Below are 22,719 nucleotides of genomic sequence, written 5' to 3' on the forward strand. Positions count from 1 at the left end.
GCCGGGAAGCCAGCCAAGGGACTGGCTCCAGAATCTACCCCGGGGCCCTGTTGCCCGCTCAGGGACGGCTTCTGGAACTGGGGGTCTGCAGGAGGGAAAGACGAGGGAGGGGCTGGGGCCGAGTGAGCTCCTCCCCCCGAGGGTGCGCTGGCCTTGCCCCTTGGAGCTGCTGCCCTGGGACCACTTCCTCTTTCCTCACTCTGAAGCCAGAAACAGGCCTGCAGGGCCCTCACGGAAAGTGGGAGTGGATCCCGGGAGCTCTTAGCCCGTCCACGCCCCCAGGCCCCGGTGGCCAGGCCCTGGCTGGAGGCCTTCTTCTGTCCTTTGGGGCTGGCTGAGGGGCCACCGTGGAGGCCTGCAGGATGGAGGGGGCACATGAGAAGAGAATGGCATCCGTGTCCAACCTGGTGACTGTGTTTGAGAACAGCAGGTACGGGCAGCTGTGGGGGATCACCAAGGGGCTGACGGCCTCTTCCAGCCCCTCAGCCCACCAGGGCCCTCAGGCTGCACAGGCCCTGGCAGATGCCTACTCTGAGGGACAGGGCCATCTTGGGCCCTCAGGTTCTTCCTCTGGGCCCTGCCCTGGGTACCTCTCCCTGTCTGTTCTGGGGCCTGGGGCTCAGCAGCCAGGCAGGACGAGCCGGCCCAGTGTGCCCTGGAGCAGCCAGGCGTGTGCGCGCCAGGGAGTGAGTGTGTGGGCTCCTGACTCCACCCACTGGCTCTGCAGCACCTCCTGGGAATAAGAGCTATTATTTAGTGGGCATTGTCTCCCCATGTGTAGGATCGCGTTCAAACAAGCACCCACTTGAAACTAAAGTGGCTGCTATTAATTTTTTGGGGGGGACAACAGGTGAAGCTGGGACTGTCCTGGGCAAGCTGGACGGAGTCACCCTTGCCATGGGCCGCTGTGCCGAGGCCGTTTTGTTACTTCATTTATTCAGGCTAACGGGGAGCAGGTTCTATTGCTACTGTCCGCTTTATGGATGAGGAAATGGCACACGGAGAGCAGGACGCCCCGTGAACTGAGTTCATGAGCTTGGGCAGTGCTGGGGCTCCCGGGAGGGCAGATGGCGCGGGCGCTGGCGCTGCCGGCGTGAGTGCGCGTGCGCGGGGCGTGCGTGTTGTGCGTGGCGTGCGTGGCGTGCGTGCCCTGCACAGCCGGCGGGCGCTTCTCGGGCCCAGGCCGGGGCTAGGCGGCGTTCTCTGGGGACAGGCGCTGAGGGGGAGAGGGCCTCGGGAGTGCTGTCCCCGGGGCTCTGGAGCTGCTCCGGCTGAGCACCGCGCCCCGGCGCCCACGCGGGCTGGTTCCCCGAGAGGGACCAACGAGAACGTGTCAGCTGCCAGCACCGCCAGCTGCGGGGGACAGAGCGCCCCCGTCCTGGCGGGGGCCGTGGGCGAGCGGGAACGGCGGCCCCGGGGAGGGGGCGCTGCGCGGCCTGGAGCGCGCCCCCGCCCCGGGCAGGGTGTCTGCGGACGCCAAGCTGGCGCCGCGATCCTCCTCACGCCAGGGCAGGCGGGCAGCCGTCCCCGGAGGGGCCGGGCCCTGTCGAGGGCACTGTGGGCGGGCAACGCCTCAACGTGGAGGCGGCGGCCGCGTGAGCCGGAGGGGCGCTGCGGCCTCCCAGCTGGGCGCCTGCCCCGCCGCGCCACCATCTGTTCAGCACCGAGGACAGCTGTTAGGGCGCCGCCCGCCCTGCGCGGCCCCCCTGGGGAGTGGGGGGCGGGCGCGCGCGGAGGGCGTCCCCCTCTGGCACAGAGAAGGCAGCCCTCAGCCAGAGGGGCCAGAGCAGCCTCTGCCGGGCAGGATGAGTCACCCCTCGTCTGAGGGAAGGGCCCCGGGCCAAGCGCCTTGGCCTGAGCTTTCTGGTGAGGGGTCCAGCACTGCAGCTGTTCCGAAACTGAGGGGTCAAGAGGAAACAGAAGCGGGTCGGGGGCACTTGGGGAGAAATGCAGAAGCTGAAACCAAATGTAGAACAGAAAGCCTGCAGCCCAGCTCCTGTGGGGCACCAGGAGGGCCCCGAGGGCCCCGGGGGAACTGGGGCCAAGCCTCTTGGACCACAAACTGGCTGTGTCGCTTGGGGCAAGTCATTTTGACTCTCTGGATCTGCTTCTCCTTTACTCAAGTGGGGAGAGGCCGTTTTTGGAGCTTAGGAGCCGACCTGCCCGATTTGAATCCCAGCTCTGCCACTTTCTAGCTGCACGATCTAGGGCAGGTTACCTGTCCTCTCTATACTTCCATTTCCTTAGCTGCAAAACGGGGGTCATGAAGACCTGCCTCATGGAGTTTTGAGGGTTTCATTCCTTTCTGGCCCTGTTTCCCAACCTGTCTTTTGCATAAAGATAGTTAGCCTATGCTGTCATCACCAGCTTGTCTACACCATCACAAGCTTTTCTACACCAAGGAAATTGGAACACAACCCGAATTCAATAAGGGTGTCCCCTGCGACCCAGTCACAAAGCTGCTTTACGAAGGCCATCCCCAGGGAAACAGGGAAACTGTGCTCGGGCCAGCGTCTTCCCCTGCTGGAGGTGTGGAGAGCACAGCGTCCACCCCGGGCTCTTGCAAAGTCTCAGTGTTAGCAGCTCTGCCCTCACCTTGGATTGTTCCATGGCTCCCACCTTTCCTCCACGTATCACTTATTAAAGTTGTAAGGCATTTCCTGCTGCAGACTCTGAAAGCAGGGGTGAGGTCTCCTCTATTTTTAAGACCAAAAACGAGGGTGAGCTGGGAGGCCGTTTAAAACCTCCATATACTCTTATGTTTGATGTGAAGGCAGTGGCCAGCAGAGGTCCTGAGGGATGGGAGAGGGAAGAATAGGTGCGATACGGGGCATACTCGGGACATTGGATTTGTCTCGCATGACATTGCAGTGACCGATCCAGGCCATTGTATATTTTGTCATAACCTACAAAATTGTGCGGGACAGTGTAAACTCTAAGGTAAGCTGTAGTCCAGTTAGTAGCAATGTTTTAGGATAGGTTCATCAACTGCAATAAATGTGCCACACTCATGAAGGATGTGGTTCAGTGTGTGGGAAAGTGTGGGATGTGGGAAAGTGTGGGAGGCAGAGGAAGTGGGGCATATGGGAATTCCTTATATTTTTAATGTAACATTATATCACGATCTATTGCTTCTTTAAAAATAAAAAGAAATAATTGTTTAAAAAAATAAATCCTCCGTGTACAGAGGAAGGGTTTTTGTATGTGGCTGCAATTTGAAGAGGGAAGTATGTAGTTCCCCATAGAATGAAAACACGGCCAATGTTGACTCATTTTGAAAACGGGAGTTCCCTCCAAGAGAGGTGTTGGGGAGAGAAGTGGAAGTCTTCCTTAGCAGGCGCCTGCTGCGTGCCAGGCACCCACGGGCACCGCTCACCTGCATCCCCATGAATGGCCCCAGCCGCCCCACGCCGACGGCTCGACCAGCCTGGCTCTTCCGCGGACAGAGAATCCTTTGCGCCTGCTGTCTTCCCCTCAGGACCCCGGGAGCGGCGCCCGCAGCCCCCTGGCTGGAGGAGGACCGGCACCGCCCAGGGAGCAGCTCCCCGCCGCCGCCCGGGCTGTGGGAGAAGCCCGGCCTGGAGGAGCCCCCAGAGCCGGGGCCCAGGACAGTGAGCAGGAGGTACCTGAGCTCCCTGAAGAGCAAGCTGTCCAGTGGGGGCTGGAGGAAGCCCTGCCCGCCCAGCACCTGCCCCGGGACGGAGCCCCAGGTGCCTGGGGCAGGGTGGAAGGGGGCTGGGGCCTCTGCCGACCCCCTCTTCACACACCTCCCTGGCCCCCAGCCAGAGCCCGTGTTCCCCAGGCAGAGGGCTGGGCAGGCTAGAGTCCAGCGGAGCCGGCTGTCCCCCTGCAGCCCCCTGCCGCGTTACTTCACGTCTCCCTCGCTCTAGAAGGCTTTTCCAGCCAGACAATTGGAACTCAGACAGCTCCAGGGACTTGACAGGGCCCCACAGTTCAGGGCAGGGTCCACCCTGTGGACCCTGTACGCTTCCAGGTGCGGCCTCAGTTTACTCCCCGGAGGAGGCAAGAATCCAAACCTAGCAAGAGAGGCCCGAGTGCCAGTTCCTGCCCTTAGATGAAAGCCTTGTCTCATTCCAGGCAGGTCACCCCATCTCTGGGGCTTTCGGTTTGTCAAGTTCAAGGGTTAGATGGCACGACGGGGTGCAGCCTGGAGCTAGCCTACCTGGGCTCACGCCCCAGCTCTCCTGCTTGTGACCTGTGCGACCTTGGGCAGACCGCTCCAACCGCTCTGTGCCTCGGTTTCCTCATTTGTATACTGGGGAGGATGATCATAGTAACTGGTTACCAAACCACCCCAGAACGACAATTCACGTCTTCTCTCAACTGGGTGGGCTGCCTGGGAGGCGGCTGCGGGGTGTTCTGTCCGTCCCACCTGGGGTCTCTGGTGGCTGGGGCAGGGACGACAAGAGAGCCTGGGGCCTGGCAGGGCGGCCGGGCTCAGCCGGGGGCTGGCCTCAGGGCGCCTCCCCTCCAGGGACCTCCCCTCCATGTCCTTCCCTCGGGGCACACAGACCTCGGCTCCCCTCCATGTCCTTCCCTCGGGGTACACAGACCTCGGCTCAGGCGGTTCACATGCCCAACACGGCACAGGCAGAAGTTTCCAGACCCCTTAAGGCCTCTGCCAGGAGCCGCATGCTACCCTTAAAGCAGGCCCAGGCCAGCTCCGGAGTGTGGGGGCTGTGAATCCCGGGAGGGGTGCTCGCTGGGCCTCTTTGGGGGCCGGTGCCCATCAGGAGACCTGAGCTCTCCCTCCCGTTGGTCTCCTTCTCGCTCCCGACGTCCCGGCAGGAGCCCGAGGAGAAGAGGATCGTGCGGGAGCTGCTGGAGACGGAGCAGGCCTACGTGGCGCGCCTCCACCTGCTGGACCAGGTGCCCGGGCCCACCTGACCCCGAGCCCCGCCTCCTCGCCCCACCCCCGGGCCTGACCTTGGAAGCCCTCTGCCCTTCGACCCCGTTGGCGGGAGTGGGGGTGGACATCCTCCCACCCCGGTTCCTGGGCCGGCCCCAAGCGCGGCAGAGAAAACAGCACGGGCGCGTGCAGGCCCCAGCGTCACCCTCAGCCGCCCCAGCGGCGCACGCTCGAGCCCCGAGCCCGCGCAGGTCGGGGGTCCTGGGCTGGAGCAGCCCCAGGCCTGGCGGGCGGGCGGGCCCTGCTCACTGTCAGGGCTGTGGGCCCGCGGCCCCGGCCTCAGTTTACCCCCCTGTAAAGGGGCCGCAACACCGCCTTCCCCGCCCACCTCCTCACGCGCTCGCTGGGAGGATGACGGGAGATGAAGAAGGGGAAAGCTTCTGGCAGGCGGGAGAGGGCCCCGGCCCCCGGCGCCGCACTGCGCAGGCGCGTGACGCGCGCGGCAGGTGTTCTTCCAGGAGCTGCTGAAGGAGGCGCGCGGCAGCAAGGCCTTCCCCGAGGACGTGGTCAGGCTCATCTTCTCCAACATCTCCTCCATCTACCAGTTCCACTCGCAGTTCTTCCTCCCGGAGCTGCAGCGGCGGCTGGACAACTGGTGAGGCCGCCGGGAGCCCGCGGCCAGGCCGGGGACGCCACCCTCGGGCCCTGCGGGACCCCACGGCCGCCGCCTCCGGGCTCAGTCCCACGGGCGCAGCGGGGGGCGCGGACCGGGGGGGCTCGGAGAGGCTGGGGCCTGGGCTATCCTTGCAGCCAAGATGAAGGAATGTGCCACAATGTTTAGGAATTGTTAAATCCAGGGGGTGAATATCGTAATCTCTTCATCGTAATCTCTTGAGGATGGCTTGACATTTTTCATCATGAATTTTAACAAAACAACCCTTATGAGGTCATCCATCATCATTCCCAGCTTTTCAGATGGGAACATTGAGAAACAGAGAGGGGAAGTGACTTGCCCAAGGGCACACAGCTAGACGTGGGGCGCGGTCTCCGTCCGGGGGTCGTGTGACTCTCCGGCCCTACCCCAGGAGGATCTCGGATAAGCGGTGCCCCTCTGAGCCTTAGCGTCCTCCTCTCGAGGACGGGCGGACAACTGTCCCCCGGGTTGTGAGATTCGCCGGCCTGTCTGTCCGTGCTTGGCAGGCAGCGCCCGCTGTCATACGCACCCGAGTCCCTGAGCCCCCGCTGCGCGCCCCACGCGCGCCCGGCCCTGAGCGAGGCGGGCCCCCACCCTGCGGGCGGACCCTGCGTGCGAGCCGGGAGCCGCGGCTGCTGGGGGGGCGGCCCGGGCGGGAGCGGAGGTCCGCAGGCTGAGGGCAGGCCCCCGCAGGGCGGCCGCCCCCCGCATCGGGGACGTGATCCAGAAGCTGGCGCCCTTCCTGAAGATGTACGGCGAGTACGTCAAGAACTTCGAGCGCGCCGCCGAGCTGCTGGCCGCCTGGACCGACAAGTCGGCGCTCTTCCAGGAGGTTCTCACCCGCATCCAGGTGCGCGGGCTCCCTGCGAGGCCCGGCCCCGCCCACTCCCCGGCCCCGCCCCAAGCGCCCGGCCCGCCCCCACGGCCACGCCCCCAAGCGCCCGCCCCGCCCACCACGGCCACGCCCCCACCGTGCCCCCGCCACGCCCACTCCCCGGCCCCGCCCCAAGCGCCCGCCCCGCCCACCACGGCCCCGCCCCCAAGCGCCCCGGCCCCGCCCACTCCCCGGCCCCGCCCCAAGCGCCCCGCCACGCCCCACGGCCACGCCCCCACAGTGCCCCGCCACGCCCACTCCCCGGCCCCGCCCCCAAGCGCCCAGCCCCGCCCACCACGGCCCCGCCCCCAAGCGCCCCGCCCCCCACGGCCACGCCCCCACAGTGCCCCCGCCACGCCCACTCCCCCCCCTCCTGTCCTCACCCCCCTGTCCCTCCCCAAGAGCAGCGAGGCCTCGGGCAGCCTGACCCTGCAGCACCACATGCTGGAACCCGTGCAGAGGATTCCGCGCTACGAGCTGCTGCTCAAGGAGTACGTCCAGAAGCTTCCAGACCACGCCCCAGACCGGGCCGACGCCCAGAGTGAGGACCCCCGGGCGCCCGGGGCTGGGCGGCGCGGGCCACTCCCACACACCTACAGCACCCTTGAGTCACCATCTCTACCGTTAGCGACGTTTCACAGTCGAGGACGCTTAGGCCCAGAATGGCTGAGTGACTTGCCCAAGGGTACACAGCGGGAAAGGAGCTGGGATTTGAAGCGAAGCCCATGCTCCCTGCACTGCGCCCTCCCGGTCAGGGTCGGTGGGCGAGGCAGTGAGCGTCCCTGCCCTTCCGTGGCCGCCAGCCTCCCCACCCTGGTAGGGGGGGAAATGGTCATCCAGACACCCGGCCTGCGCAGGGCTGCCCCGGGGGCCGCCGTGGCAGGTGCCGAGGCCTGGGCGGCTTAGCCTCGGGGCCGCCTGCCCTGAGCGCTGGCTCCACGGCCCTGAGAGCAGACCCGCCTGCCCCTCCTGCAGAGGCCCTCGACACCATCTTCTCGGCCGCGCAGCACTCCAACGCAGCCATCGCCGAGATGGTGAGCGGCGCGGCCCGGGGCAGCGCGCGGCCCGCGACGTCACCCCCTCCCTGCGGCCTCGCCCGCTGCACCCTGACACCCGGCCCTGCTCCCGATCCCTGCCCGGCCCTGGCCCTGACACCCGGCCCCTCTGCACCCTGCCCAGCCCCTGTTCCCAGACACCTGTCCCCTCTGCCTGCCCCCCCCCCGCCCCTGCTCCCTGACATCGGCCCCTCTGCCCGCCCCCCCCACCCCTGCTCCCTGACACCTGTCCCCTCTGCCCGCCCCCCCCCGCCCCTGCTCCCTGACACCTGGCCCCTCTGCCCCCCCCTCTGCTCCCGACCCCTGCCCGCTGGGCCCGGCCTGGCTGAGGTGCCCCCAGGAGCGGCTGCAGGAGCTGTGGGAGGTGTACCAGCGCCTGGGCCTTGACGACGACATGGTGGACCCCTCCAACGCCCTGCTGCGCGAGGGCCCCGTGCTCAAGATCTCCTTCCGCCGCAGCGGCCCCCAGGAGCGCTACCTCTTCCTGGTAGAGGGGCTGGGGGGCCCGTGCGACAGAGGGAAGTCCCTGAGCCGCGGGCTCCTGGGTCCCGCCTGCCTTCCTGGCGCTGCAGGAGGGGCAAGGGAAGGGCGGCCTGTCGGTCTCCACCCGCGACACTGATGACTTTGGACAGAGCATGTGCTGCGTCCAGGCCGCAGGGCTTTCCAGCCCACAGGCCTCTAGACTTGTCCTAGGTGGCCACAGGGGCAGGGCGTGAACCCGCTCCATTTGGCTCCCAAGCCTGTGGTATTAATCAGTGCTCTAGATAATGCACAGCAGGAGGGAATTAGGTTAGCTGCAGGAAGAACTTCCCTAAGTCTGCTCTGAAGAAGCCAGGGTGGCTGCTGGAGCTCTGCGGGGAGTCGGGGGAGGCAGTCACGGCCTCGCCTAACCCCAGCTGCCCGGAGCCCCCATGAGAAAGGCCTCGTAGATTTCTGAGGTCTGCTTTGGTCCCTCGATGCCCACAGGTAGGGTGACTCTTAGTGGCCCCCCAGTTGGTCGGGGGCCATAAAGCCTGTTCCCACCACACCGGTGAGGTCCCGTGAGCAAGCAGAGCGCGGAGGGGGAGCCAGCGGGGCCCGCCCTCCCGCCCCGGCCCCACGCGTGCCCGTGTCGCCTGCAGTTCAACAACATGCTGCTGTACTGCGTGCCCCGGGTCATCCAGGTGAGCGCCCACTTCCAGGTGCGGACGCGCATCGACGTGGCCGGCATGAAGGTGAGGGCCCGCCTCCGAGGGCGGGCACGGCGGGAGGGCGGGGGGCCGGGCCCGGCGGGTCCCGGGCAAAGGGGAGGCGGCGCCACGGGGGCCTTCCCGGGGCTCCCCCAGCCCGGCGCACCGCGCAGTGCCCGCCCCCAGCCTGGCCCGGCTCTGCTCCCTCCATCTGCTCCAGAGCTTCTCGCGCTTTCCTGTGGGTGGGAATCGCCCCTGGGGCCTTGGGAAAAGGCGGGTGCCGACTCGGGAGGTCTGGGGAGGGGCCTGGGGTGCTGCGGTTAAAACCGGCCCCGGTGGTGCGGCCGCTGCAGGCCGTGGGCCCCGATTTGGGCAGGGCGAATCCTCAGGGGCAGCCCCGCTGCTGGCTCGTGTGTGCCCCATTCGGGGGCAGCTGCAAACCAGCAGGGCCCGCGGCACCCACCCGGGCAGAGCCGCTCAGCAGCCTGAGATGCTGGGGCTGAAAGGATCCTCTACTGCAATTTTTGTTTTTTACCTTTTAAAAATAATTCTAATGTTATTCTTCAAAAAAAAAAAAGTATGGATAATGCACATTCCAAAATCACATTGCAAAATCAAACAGTATTTAAAACAACAACAGCACCTACAACGAAAAGTACCCTTTATACCTGGACCCCTCCTCAAAACAGCCTTTGCGTCTTAGGAGGCCTTCCAGAGGTAGTCTTTGCGTAGGCACAAAAATACTATATTTATTATTGTTTCCTCACTTTTGTTTCACATCCACAGTGGCATACTCTATGCACTATTCTGTGCTTTGCTTTTTTGACTACTAATCCTAGGGATTGCTTCATAGCAGCACACAAGAACTTTCCCCTCCTTTTGTGCAGCTGCATTGTATTCCACTATATAGAAGCACTGAATTATTCAACCAGGCCCCTCTGAGGAATGTTAGGCTGTTTTCAATTATTGGCCACTGTAAACAAAACTGCTATGCATAACCTTGTACAGTTTTTTAGTCCCATTTAAAAAAAAAAAAAAGAAACCAAGGCCCAGAAGGGTTAAATAACTTGCTTGGGGTCACACAGCAAATACTGGTTGAAGTGACTAGGACTGAGGCTGTGGAGTCTAGAGCCCTGGTGCTACTCCCTAAGTCACACTGTCTCCCGTGCAGGCTTCAGCCTGCAGGGATAAAGCTTAGGGTGGAATGTCAGGCACAGAGGAAATGGCGGGGACACTTCTTGGCCGCCCCTGCCTGGCCCCTCCTGGGTCCTGGGGTGTCCTGGGGGCTGGGGAGCTGGTCTGGAAGAGTCAGCGGTCTGGAAAGACCTCTTAGGGCCGTTCCATCCCTCGTTTTCAGCCCCCCCACCCCCAGCCTGCTCCAAGCAGGAGCTGAGGCAGAGAGAAACGCTGGCTCTCAGGTAGTCCCTGGCCCAAGGGCCTTGCGCTGTCCTGGCCAGGTGGGCCAGGGGCCTGGGGCTGCGGCACCCTCTGGGGGTCCACGGCCCACCCCTCCTGCCTGAGCCTCCTGGGGGTGCAGCCTCTCCCAGGGACACCCAGCCTTCCAGCCTCTGTGGGGGGCAGGACGTGCAGACTCTGAGCACGCACAGGCCGTGTGTGGGGGCTCCTGGGTGATGGGCCAGAGAAAGACAGGTTTAGAGAGAGCTACAGACAGAGAAAGCAAGACAGGCAGCCCCACAGGGACAGAGAGGCAGGGGCTGACACAGACCAGCCAGGATATTTAGAGACCAAAATTTAGAGTCGTGAAGGAAATGCACAGAGCTGTGGCTCAGGGACTGAGGCGCTTGGGTGCTATTCCACTCGCTCCAGCCTGCCGGCTCCCCTCAGGCGGGTCGTGATCTCCCGCAGGTGCACAGCACCCTCTCCTGGGTGGCACAGGCTTGGGAGGCGTGGAGCCGCATACCTGCCCAGGTCTGACTGGGCGGGAACCGTGGAGTCGGAGGTTTGTAGGCAGGTGTGGCCTTCGATCTACCGGGGTGGTTCCCACTGGCCCATGACACCTGGGCCCCCTCCTCCTGGTTGGCCGGAAGATCGAGTTCTCAGCCACTGTTTGTCCCCAACATCTGACCTGATCCTGAGGTCGTGCCATCTGCATAAGGCCAGCCCGGGAGGAAGGAAGGCTGTGCCACACCTATCCAGGTTCTCCACGTATGGTTGTCCAGGTTGTGTACTGCACAAGGACACCCTCTAAGAGGGTGCCATAGGCAGCAGACATCACGGATTGCGTGTTTGTGATGAGAATTGACCAGCAGATGGCAGTCAAGTGTCTTGTTCCAACTAAATGTGGGCATTAAGCCAGTGTGCTGACAGGTGTCAGGAGAGGCTTCTGAGAAAGGGGTGTCCTTCCCTAACTAGCACCGTGTGAGCCAGCAGGACGGGCGTTTGAGACCCGGCATGGTATCGCTCTCAAACCTTCCTGCTGTCCCTGTGCAGAGGGGGTAACGGGCAGCCAGGGACCCCTACGCGAACACCCTGGGGCATCCTGGCTCCCCAGGACAGGCGCCCCCAGGCCCTCTTTTGCTTTTGAAAGCGTCCTATCTCTGTCCATTTCCGGACTGCAGACTTTGGGCTTCTCCCTTTTCTGCCCTCTGTCCATTCGTCACGTGGTCTCGCCAGATCTCCTGGCACTGTTGCCCCAGGTAGGAAATCCTCTCTCCCCGAGTGCATGCACCTGAGTGGGCCCCGGCTCCCCTCACTTCCCAGCCGGCCTTGGGGCTGCCACCGGCCCCACCTTGCTGAGACCCCGCCCCTCGCCTGGGGGACTCCCCCCAACACCTCTTTCCCCAAGACCTTCTCCACTTAGAGACCTACGGGGGTCCCCATTGCCGAGAGGGTTGCGTCCTTACCGCACGGAGCGCCTTCTGGAGGCGACAGGCGAGCCCTGTGGAGCCCGGAGGGTGGGCTGGGCCTAAGGTGAGGGAGAGGCACGGGGGGTCAGTGCTTTCTGGGGTGCAGTGCCACCCCCCGGAGGGAAGGAGGCTCCAGGCCTGGAAAGTGTGCAAAGGCCTGGCAGCCCCGTGGCAGGGAGGCAGCAGAGGGGCTGCGACTTCATGTGGATTTCAGGCCAGCAGAGGTTCCCCACGCTGAGGCTAGAACTGTCTTGGGTTCCCTCTGTGGCTCAGGAGAAGACTGCACTTGTGGAACTCTGTGGGAGGTGGAGGGGGTGGAAATGGAGCCCATGCCTTATCTCTGGAGGCTGAAAACCCGAGTTCAAAGCCTCATCCTGCCGCTTAGATGCTGTGTGACCTCAGGTAGGCCTCTTACCTTCTCTGAGTCTCTAGTCTCTCATCTCCTAAATGAGGATGATAACATCTGCCTCCCGGGGTTGCTGTGAGTATTCTTCTCTGCCTTTTTATTATGGGCATTTTTAGGCAGAGAAAATGGTATAATGAACCTCTACAGACATACTCATTACCTGGCTTCAACAATTGTCGGTTTAAAGCTAGTCTTATTTCATCCACATTCCCCTAGTGTACCCCTCACTCCCCTTCAACACTGGATCGTTTAGAGCAAATCCCAGAAACACAGTCATTTAACCTATGACCACTTCAGTATGTCTCTCTAAAAGGTAAGGAGTCTTTTTTTCCCCTAAAAGATAAGCACGATACCGTCAGCCCATGTAGCAAATTAACATGGTTTCATAAGATCCACAGCCTTTGGCTTTGCCTGACCGCCCCGTGTCGTCTCACGCTGATCTGTGCACATCATTGGTGACGGGGCTCGTGTCTCCTTGCCTCTCCCCCGCCCCCTCCCCGCCCCCACCGTTCATTCACTGAGGAAATGAGCCCATTTCTCCTACAGCGTTTCTGGATTTGGCTGACGGTACCCTCGTGGTGCCATTTAACATATTCTTCTGGCCCTCATGTTTCTCATATACTGGCCAATAATCGAGGGATTCTTCTTCTCTGCAAGAAGGCGGCACGTCTGGCGAAAGGGGCTTCCCTCAGCCCAGGGTTCGGGGGTCGTGCTGCTCGTACCTGAGAACAGGTGTGGGGAGCGCGCCGGCCACTCGGGGGCGCTGCAGGCTGGCCGCTGAGCTCTGCGGCCCGAGGACGTCGAGGACTCCGGGAGCCGTCCCGTGGCAGCTGCTCTTCCGGTCTGGGGGCTGCAGCTTCCGGCTGCTGCGCCGGCGCGTCCTCTCGCCCGGGTCCTCGCTGGGTTCCTGGGTTCCTGGGCTCCTGGGTTCCGTCTCTCCGCTTCCCCCTGCGCCTCCACTTTCCGCCCTCTGTGTACACGGCCTCCCGCGAGAGGATCAAGCCCCCCCCCCCCCGCCGTGCCCCCCAAAATAACCCACTCAAAGCCCCCCCGGGAATGGATTCGCTTCAAGCACGTGATCTTTTCTGGGATCCCCAAAAAGCTTCAAACCGTCACAGAGGTCGTACTCTAGGCCCTGCGCCTGCTCCTGAAAGAGCCGTGCCCCAAATCCAGCGCGAGGCCCAGATTGCGCTTCTGGCGTCTTGTGTGCCAGGAGCCCCCGCCTGCGCCTCGCGGCCCGCTGACCCGCCCTTCAAGCCCCGGGGCCCTGCATCCCGTCGCTTAGAGCAGAGCCCGGCGCGGGCCCTGGGCTCGGCTCAGCGGTTTTGGGAGGCAGGACAAGCTGCCTGTCCCCGTCTCCCAGGCCCCCCCACCGCGCCCCCACAGCGTCCGGGCGCCTGTGCGGGACGAGCCTGACCTGGCCGCCTTCGCCCCCCCCCGTAGGTGCGGGAGCTGGCCGACGCCGAGTTCCCGCACTCCTTCCTGGTGTCGGGGAAGCAGCGCACCCTGGAGCTGCAAGCCCGGTAGGCGCCGGGGCCCGGGGGGGGGGGGGCCGGAAACCGGGAAGGCGGCTGCCCTCAACACCTGTGTTCCCTTTCCGAGCAGGTCCCAGGAGGAAATGATTTCGTGGATGCAGGTATCAGCCCCTTTAGGCTGAGACTTTCTAGAATTCGGACCCTAGCCCACCCGGGCCGAGGGGCAGGGGTCCGTGTGTATGTTAGGAGGGCCTGGGTGTGCCCCATTGCTCCCCGCTTTTCCTAAAGCATTGCTCTGTGGTAATACCATCTTTGGGGTCAGACCTGGGTTCAAATCTTGCTGCCTCTCAAGCTGGGTGGCCTGCGGCAGGTCACTTAATCTCTCTGACCTGAGTTTTCGTATGTGTAATCTGGGACTAGTAGTTTTCCTCCCTTAAATCGGCCCAAGTGTGCTTGAATCCAGGGCTTGGCGCCCCACAGGCTTCTGGCACCCTGCGTGGAATGCGTGGCTACCGGCCAGGCCAGCGAGCCCTCCCTCTCCCACCCCTTCCCAGGCCTGCCAAGACGCCATTGACCAAATCGAGAAGCGCAACGAGACCTTCAAGGCTGCGGTCCAGGGGTCTGAGGGCGACGCCCCGGGGCAGGAGGCAAGTGGAGCCTTGTGCACCCTGGCTGGAACCGCCACCCTCTAGGGCTGCCCCTCTCTGCTCTGCCCAGCGCAGCGTGAAGGGAGGGGGCGTGCCGTCCACCAGGCGTGGCTTGAAGGGACCGGCGGGGAGCCCGCCCACCCTAACAGCACCCTGCTCTGGGTCCGCAGTGCTGAAGGCACGCCCGCCAGCCAAAACCCCTCTGGGAGCTTCTCGGTGCAGCCTGGGGGGGTTCTACGTGCAGGTGGCTGCAGGGGGCAGTGCAGGGTTGAGTCTGGGCGAGCCGAGACAGCAGGTGCAGGGCGGTGGGGGGGGCTGGGGAACTTTTCTGCGCCTCAGTTTCAAGTCTGAGCTTTGAACTCTGGCTGGCCCTGTCACCTCGTCCGATGCGTCCCTCGACCTCTTTGGGCCTCAGTTTCCTCGTCTGTAAAATAGGGATCATGGGAAGTGACCCCCCCACCGCTCTGTCCGCTTCCTGCGGAAGTCGCGGGGAAGCAGGACACACTGCCCCTCCCCCCGCGGGTGGGCGCTCGGCTCCCTCCCACCCCACCCCCACCCCCCACTCAACCCTCTCCTCCCACAGCTGCAGTCAGAGGAGCTGGGCCTGCGGGCGCCGCAGTGGGTCCGGGACAAGATGGTGACCATGTGCATGCGCTGCCAGGAGCCCTTCACGGCGCTGACGCGCCGCCGCCACCACTGCCGGGCCTGCGGCCACGTGAGCGCCTGTGCCCCTTCGCTCTCCTCACTGCTTCCTGGCTTCCCCCCCAGCTGACCCCACTCGTTCACCCGCTACCCCCACACTCCCCGGGGCCCCCGGCCCAGACCCAGGACACGGCCTCCAGTTCCGGACGGGGGGCGGCCAAACCTCAGCCCCCTGGCCTCGCGCCCACGGCCTCCCCAGCCCACGCCTGCTGGGCGCCCACCCCCTGTGGCTCTGGGCACTCCGCGCTGGCCGTCCCTGGGCCCCTGCCCACACCACCCACCGCCTGGAGAGGGGGGCCGGCAATTCCTGCCTCGGGTGGTGCTGAGGGGTCACTCCCTCCCCTGCCCAGGCAGGGGTCCACCCACGGCCCCTCCTGCTCAGCTCAGGCCGGCTCTCGGGGCAGACCTCACTCTTTTAAACACCTGCCGTACCTGGCTGTGGCTGCTGGCAGCACAAGCCCTGCCACTTACTCTGAAACAGAGAAGCCCTTTGCACCCTGTCTTCAGCGGCCGTCCCGGGGCACGGGAGCGCCCCAGCCGGGGTAGGCTGGGGCCAGGCAGGGAGGTGTCCCCAAAAGGTGTTAAGTAGAAATCAGGACACCAAGTACATTTCTAGGACTGAGGACACACCTATATTCAGATAGAAGTGATGAGCAACACCCCAAAGCTTAACAGAAAGGATCTGGGGATTCGCTCCTGTTGTTGGCGATTCACATCTGTTTCAGTAAGCGTTGAATCAATTCACGCTTGTAAGTCGTCCCCCAAAATTATTGAAAATAGTTAAGAAATACAGTAAAGCATAAGAAATAATACAGCATCCACTGTATGTACCTTCCAGCTTAAGAAATAGACTATTCTGACAACTGAATGAAATGTATGGCCCTTGATTGGATCCTAAATGGAGAAAAAATAGCTCAAACTTCCATTGGGCAAATCAGATTATGACCCATATCAAGATAATAATCCCGAATGTGTGTTAAGTTTCCCGAGCATGATAATGACACTGAGGATAAGGCAGGAATGTCCTTGTTCTCAGGAGATGCTGGCTACCAACTATTTCAGGGTGAACGCCATGATGACCTTAGCTTATGCACAAATGATTCAGGAAGAAAAGGTAGACGTATATGGAGAGAGAGAGCACATGTGGCAAAAATATACAATGGGGGAATTTAGGTGGAGAGTCTCTTTCAACTCATCTGTAGATTTTCAAAATAAAAAGTTGGCAGGGAAAAAATAAGTACACACACTAATAACATAAAAGGGGTTTAAAGCTCTCAATTAAAAAAAAAAAAAGGCATAAAATATCCCCAAAGTAGGTGGAGCCCCGTGCAGGGCTGAGGGGGCAAGCTTGGCCCGGTTTCGGGTCCGCGTGCCCGTGCGTAACTTTGAACTTGGTGAGTCAGCCTGTGGGTGGTTCAGGCGCTCAGTATTCGTCTGTCCTGCCAGGCCAGAATCCTGGGAGGGTGGGGCAGGGCGGCCCCCGGGTCCTCCTGGCCGGGTGCTGGCTGGCACCCAGCGAGCCCCTGCAGCCGGTGCTGGCTCCCCCTCGTCCCTGCCCCTCCCCGCTTCCAAGCCCACGTCGTGGACTCCTGGGGACACGCCAGTCTCCCCCATGCTGCTTTCCAGAGGAAGGATGCTTCTGTGGCACCTCCTCTCCCCATCTCCCCAGCGTCACCCCCGCCAGCCTCCATGGGGGCTTCTGCAGGGTGGGCCGGGGTGGGCCCCCGTCCACACAGTGCATGTTGTCCCAGCAAAAACATCCTGGTGGTCAAGTGCACCTGACTAGGAGCGACTGCAATGCAACATTTGCACGACTCTTAAAGCTAAGCTGTGGGACTTTAAAGAAATGTCCTGCTAGCCCCAGTCAGCCGTGCAGCCCTTGGCAGGTCCCTGCCCCCTCGGGGCCATCCCGCCCCCCAGCGGGGGAGGATAAAAGCCCGGCCCTGTTGGCCTGGTGGGGTCATTGGGAGAGTCAGGTGATTTCTGATTTTTAAGTGGCCTACAAAGCAGGGTTATCATCTTCTCCCCCGTTACACAAAAGGAGAATCCGCAGGGAGAGAAGTCGGGGCGGGTGTGGCGGGGCCAGGCTGTGAAGCCGGGGCTGGGGGCGCCCTGTCCCCGTCCTCCACCCCCGCGGGGAGCCCCCCGCTCCGCTTCCTCTCCTCTCCCGCAGCGTTCCCCTCCTCCTCCTCTCCCCGTGGCTCTCACGGCCTCCCCGCCTGTCCCCCGGCAGGTGGTGTGTGCCAGGTGCTCCGACTACCGGGCCGAGCTGAAATACGATGACAACAGGCCCAACCGAGTCTGCCTCGACTGCTACACGTTCCTCACCGGAAACGTGGTGCCCGAGGACAAGGAGGACAGGCGGCGCGGCGTCCTGGAGGTGAGGGCGCCGCTCCCCGCCCGTGGTCCACCTCCGGTCACCGCGCAGGGGGCCCCAGGGCTGAGGGCCGGCGGCGCCCTCCTCCTTGCCCGCCCTCCCGCCCCTGCCCCAGCCCACACGGCCCCGGGCCAGGCCCCGAGCAGGTGCACCGTGTGGCTCCAGCCCCGTCATCCACCCTCCTGTCCCTCCTCTGCGTCCTCCGCCGGCCAGAGTTGGGCCTCTCTGGACAGTTCCTGCTCCCGTGGCCGTGCCCTGCCCTGGGAGAGAGCTGGTGTCGCGGATTCCAGTTTACAGATGGGTACACCGAGGCTCCAGCTGAGGATCCCACTGGAAAGGGGCAGACCAGAGACTCCAGCCTAACCGCAAGGGACTCCGGGGGCCGTGGGGTCCCACCCCTCAGTCTACCCGTGGGGGGGCCAGAGAAGCGACTTGCCCAGGGGGCCTCAGCTACCCCTGCACCCTGCGGGTGCTCCGGGGCTGCTCCCTGGCTGCCTGTCAGCACCCAGGCGGCCCCAGCTGTGTTCAGCTTCGCTCAACAAACACGTGCCCACCGGCCCAGGCATGGGTTACCACCACCCGCTGCCCGCCCCCCTCAAAGCCAGGCGGATTCCCAGAAGCCCCCGGTCCATCCCAGTCGCGCTTGGCGCGCGGGTTCGAGTCGCCCGCTGCCAGCCCTCCCCGTCCTTGCAGGCCCGCCCTGCCCCCCTCCCCGACCTCAGAGGCTGCGGGAGCGGGGAGCGGCCGAGCCCTGCTCAGGCCCTGCTGTTCCCTGGGGCTCAGGGCCGAGCCCCCCAGCACCTGCCCCCTGCGGGGTCAACCCCAGCTCTAGCTGAGCCACCAGAGGCTGGTGAAGGGACCTCTCTGAGCCTCAGAGACAGTCACCCCTCCTTGCAGCTTGCTGCAAAGGCGGGCACGAGGGCTTGCCGGCCCCTCCGACCCGCGCCCGGCACGCGGCGGGCGCCCCGTCCCTGACAGCCCCTCGCTCTGGTTGTAGAAAGGGGCCCCGGCGGGGTCCGAACGCAGCGTGATATGCGGCTTCCTGCAGCTCCTCGGGGACAAGTGGGGAAAGGGCTGCCCTCGGGGCTGGTGCGTGATTCCCCGGGACGACCCCCTTGTGCTCTACGTCTTCGCCGCCCCTCAGGTACCCTGTCGCCCGCCTTCCCGGGGTGTGTGTGTGTGGGGGGGGTATCATTGGCTCTGTGTGTCTGGAGGGGAAACCGAGGCACAGCTCGGCCATGACACCCTCGAGTCGCAGGGTGGGTGATCTCGGGGCTGGGCCCAGGCTCCGGGGACGGCGGCGCCCTCAGGGTCAGCGGGTTTTCTCTCCTCTTTCCCGCTGTCGTCCCCCTTCCTGAGTGGGTGGCCTGCTGCTCCCTGGGAGTGGCAGGGCCGGCGGGAGGACAGCGGCCCACCGCTCTCCCCCCTCTCCAGGACACGCGGGCGCACACCTCCATCCCCCTCCTGGGCTACCAGGTGACCGCCGGGCCCCCCGCGGACCCCCGGCTCTTCCAGCTGCAGCAGTCAGGCCAGCTGCACACCTTCAGGGCCGAGACCGAGGAGCTGCGGGACCGCTGGGTGCGGGCGGTGCAGCGGGCGGCCTGCGGCCACGGCCCCGGGGGGCCCGCCGGGGACCCGTGCGACTGAGCCGCAGCGGGCCGCCCCCGCCCGCGGCCCCCACCTTGCCGCCCGCTCAGAGCCCAGCCCCTGCCGCGGGCCCACCCTGCGTGACCCACCACCTCAGCTTGTGCTTTCAAATAATCCATTTCCAGCCACCTGCGCTCAGACCACGTGTTCTGATTTGGGGAGCGGGCGACCGGACATCCAGTTTTCCCGGGATGGAGTGGGTTTCCCGGGACATGGGCCTTTCAGTGCTAAAAGTGCGCAAGTCCAAAGGAAAACAGGACCAAAAAACCCAAACACACCGAAGGGAAAAAAAAACGAAAAAAGATAAACAAAATAAAACAAAGTGAAGCAGGACCTTTCAGTCCCCTGAGGTGGTTCCCAACCAGGGCTGCTTGTTAGAATCACCTTGGGAGCTTAAAAGAAAAATGCCGATGCCCGTGCCCACTACCAGATATTTCTGGGTGAGCAGGGCTGGGATGGGACATGGGTGTTTGTGGAAGTCCCCACAGGAATATAGCGTGCAGCCCAAGCTGCCCGGATGCAGAAGAAAGAAAGTGAACTACCAGTGACTGCGCACTGTCAGGTGCAGCCGTGTAGTAATAATAAGAGTAAATTATGAGAGTGAATCATCAGTGTCTCTTGGGCCAGGCACTGTGCTAGGTATATTATGTGGATTATCGCCTTTCACCTTCAGGAGTTAAAATCCCAATTTTCCAGAAGAGGAAACCAAGGCTCAGGGAGGTTTAGTACTTGGTCCAAGGTCACACAGCTCCTGCTTGCCAGAGCCAGGTTTTAACCCAGTGAACTAAGTCAAAAGTTCTTCCTTTAGGCAGCAGAGCAATAGGGCAAGCAGAGAGGGGAGGAGAGAGAGAGGAAATGAGGGGGGAAGAGGGGAGGAAAGACAGGAGGGAAAAGGTAAGAGCCCTTGTTTGGCCCCCGCCAGGAGGGTGAGGCTGCTTTTCCAAAGGGCGACCAGGCGGTGGCGGCGGCCAGCAGGCCACATGGAGCGGCGGCCTGGGCTCTTGGACCCTCGGCGGTTGCCAGCAGGCTCAGCCTCTGCTCGGCTCCGCCCGCCACGAAGGAAAGGCAGGCGGTCTTTGGCCTTGGCCCCTTTCCTCGCCCGGCAGCTGGCCTGCCCCGCCCCAGGCCTTCCCTCCTGGGGGGCACTGTAAGGAGCCCCAGAAACCTCCCCGTGCAGCGTCTCTGGGGCTGTGAATCCACCCCTTGTCCGTTCACTCAAGAAATACTTACCGAACACCTTCCATGAGCCAAACACAATTCCTGTTCTGGGGATACACAGCAGTGAATGCGACTGACAACAGTTCTGGCCGTTGTACAGCTTGTATTCCAGTGGGGAAAACAATTAACACAATAAACAAGTGAAATGTAGAGCATTGCAGATGTGAGCAGTGACCATTAAAGTCCATCTTGGGGGGGCGCAGATGTGGCTCAAGCAGTTGAGCGCCTGCTTCCCACATGGGAGGTCCTGGGTTCAGTTCCCAGTGCCTCCTGAAAATAAGCAAACAAATGAAAAAGCCAGCTCAGGGGAGCCGGTGTGGCTCAGTGGTTGAGTGCTGGCTCCCTACATACGAGGTCCCGGGTTCAATTGCCAGCCCCGGTACCTCAAAAAAAAAAAGGAAAGAAAAGTCCATCTTGGACTTTCCTAGTTTTAAAACTGAAAGCCTCAAAATCCTGAAAAACATTTCAGCTGCAGGCAAATAGGGACAGTTGGTCACCTTAGCAGAAGGAAAAAAAAAATGAGAAAGGGAGTAGCAGGAGAGTGGGGGAGGGGTGTTTTTAAAAGAAAATCGAGGAGTATTTAGGAAAAAAAAAAAGGAAAGAAAATCAAGGAAACCTTATTGAGAAGCCAAGGTTTGAAATCAGTCTCAGGAAAGCGATGTGGCTCAAGCAGTTGGGCACCCGCCTACTGCACAGGAGGTCCCAGGTTCGATTCCGGTGCCTCCTAAAGAAAAGCAAGACAGCGAGCTGGCGTGGCAAGCTGAGGCAACAAGATGATGCAGCAAAGAGACACGATGAGAGACACAACAAGCAGGGAGCAGAGGTGGCTCAAGTGATTGGGTGCCTCCCTCCCACATAGGAGGTCCCAAATTCGGTTTCCGGTGCCTCCTTAAAAGAAGATGAGCACATAACGAACAGATGCAGAGAGCAGACAGCGAGCACAAACAACAAGGGTTGGGGGGAGAAATAAAATAAATCTTAAAAAAAAAAACAGCCTCAAAGAAGTAAAGGAGGGAGCCATGGAGGTATCTGGGGGATAGCATTCCAGGCAGAGGGTATAGCAGCATTCCAGGCAGAGGGTATAGCACGTGCAAAGGCCCCGAGGCAGGAATGTGACTGGTGAGTGTAAAGAGCAGCCAGTAGGTGAGTGTAGCTGGAGCAGAGTGAGCCAGAGGGTGCTCCCAGAAGATGTCGGATCATCTTGGGGGAGGTGGGGAGTGGGAGCAGAGGTTGGAGGCCATCGAGGGCTGAGTGAGGTGGGGAGTTGCTGGGGGGTCTGACCTTTTAACAGGCTCCTTCCAACTGCTTGTTGAAAACAGACCGAAAGGGGGTGCAGGGGGAAGCGAGGGGACCAGTTAAGAAGCCGCGGCAACGTCCAGAGAGAGCAGTGGCTTAGGCCAAGGTTTGGATCGGATTTGGGGTTTACTTTGGAGGCAGAGTGGTCAGGGTTTCCTAGCAGAGCGAATGTGGTGGGAGAGAAGGAGGGGGCCAAAGGCCACCCCAAGGTCTCTGGGCTGAGCATGTGGCCGGTGGAGCTGCCGCCACCGGAGCCGGGAAGACTGCGAAGCAGCCGGGGGCAGCCCCGAGCCAGACAGGGCTCGGCGCCTGGTGGCCTGTGCAGTGGGCAGCCGGCCCTCCGCATCTGGGGTTCAGGGAACAGGGCCGGGCTGGACATGCAAACCTGGGAGCTGCCCCTCCGGATGGAGCTGAAGGCTCGGGGCAGGGCGAGACCCCGCGGGTGGGAGCGAGGCAGGGCCACAGAGGGGTCCAGGCGCTGGGCCCTGCGAGCCCGACATTCTCACGCGCACACCCTTGACCTGCAGTTACAATTCTGAGAATTCACCCCAAGGAGACGGCCAGGCCAGTGGGGCAAGACTTGGGTACAAGGGCATTCACCACCCATTCTTTCCCGTGGTCCCCAAATTGGAAACGACATACAGATCTCTCAGAAGGGGACGCATTTGGCGACCTTACCCCACCAAGAGGGAAGTCATTAGATAAGCCCCATACCTGCCTGCAAGAGAGATCGTGCGACGATTTGACAAGAGGGCTCAGAGCTTCATGTACTCACCTGCAAAGTAATACCTGCTGAAGGAGCTAACATTTGAAAAACGCTCAGCGTCTATCAAGCTCTATACTGAGCCCTTTATGAAGATGGCTTCATTTGGTTCTTAAAAACCTGCATTATGATCCTCATTTTACGGATGAGGAAACTGAGGCACCGTATATCCCACCAGGGGAGACAATCAACTGGCCCGTGGTCCCACAACCTGGGGTGGGAGAGGCAGCACTCCTAGCCACTGGGCCGCGGAACGTTCCAGTCCGGCTCATAGGAGAGTATTTTCTCTCTGCAAAATCTAAAGAGATACGCGACAGACGTCAGTGGCGACTGCGTTTCTTCTTTCGCTGCTTAGCTGGCATTGGGTGTTTTTCAGTGTCGCGCATTGCTCCTGTAGTGACAAGAACCAAAGTGCCCTCTCCCGAAGTGCCCGCCTGCCCTCTGGCCTGCAGCCTGACCACCGCCGCTGCCGGGTCCCTGCTGCCGGGGTGCCCGGCGTGAGGGGCCACCGGGAACCGCCCCCCGGGAGCCCCCGCTGGGCACGGGGCCACGTGCTCCCACGGACGAATGTGGAGACGTGGAGACGTGCAGGGAGCGGGTGCAGCCGAGTCTGGCCCTGGCAGAGCCCGGGCCGCGCCTCCCGCCTCTCCTCCTGGGAG

The 22,719-nt window shown here is 62.5% G+C and overlaps 1 protein-coding gene across 3 annotated transcripts; it reads left to right on the forward strand.

Moving 5' to 3' along the window:
- The first annotated feature begins 202 nt into the window (after positions 1-202).
- FGD2 (FYVE, RhoGEF and PH domain containing 2) lies at positions 203-22,305 on the forward strand. 3 transcript variants are annotated; one of them, XM_058306663.2, is made up of 16 exons: positions 203-430; positions 3,479-3,710; positions 4,810-4,890; positions 5,377-5,525; positions 6,258-6,414; positions 6,841-6,979; positions 7,414-7,472; positions 7,834-7,980; positions 8,615-8,707; positions 13,379-13,458; positions 13,541-13,571; positions 13,965-14,057; positions 14,641-14,772; positions 16,993-17,139; positions 18,134-18,280; positions 18,571-22,304. In XM_058306663.2, the coding sequence occupies exons 1-16, from the start codon at positions 363-365 to the stop codon at positions 18,781-18,783; spliced, it is 1,968 nt and encodes a 655-aa protein (XP_058162646.1). In that variant the 5' UTR covers positions 203-362; the 3' UTR covers positions 18,784-22,304. The 3 variants fall into 3 exon arrangements, with proteins under 3 accessions (XP_058162646.1, XP_058162645.1, XP_058162643.1); XM_058306662.2 differs by lacking the exon at positions 203-430 and having other exon boundaries at positions 2,531-3,710; positions 5,389-5,525; positions 18,571-22,305; XM_058306660.2 differs by lacking the exon at positions 203-430 and having other exon boundaries at positions 2,533-3,710.
- The last annotated feature ends 414 nt before the right edge of the window (positions 22,306-22,719 follow it).

Source organism: Dasypus novemcinctus, chromosome 11, assembly GCF_030445035.2.
Source record: "Dasypus novemcinctus isolate mDasNov1 chromosome 11, mDasNov1.1.hap2, whole genome shotgun sequence".
Taxonomy (NCBI): Eukaryota; Metazoa; Chordata; class Mammalia; order Cingulata; family Dasypodidae; genus Dasypus; species Dasypus novemcinctus.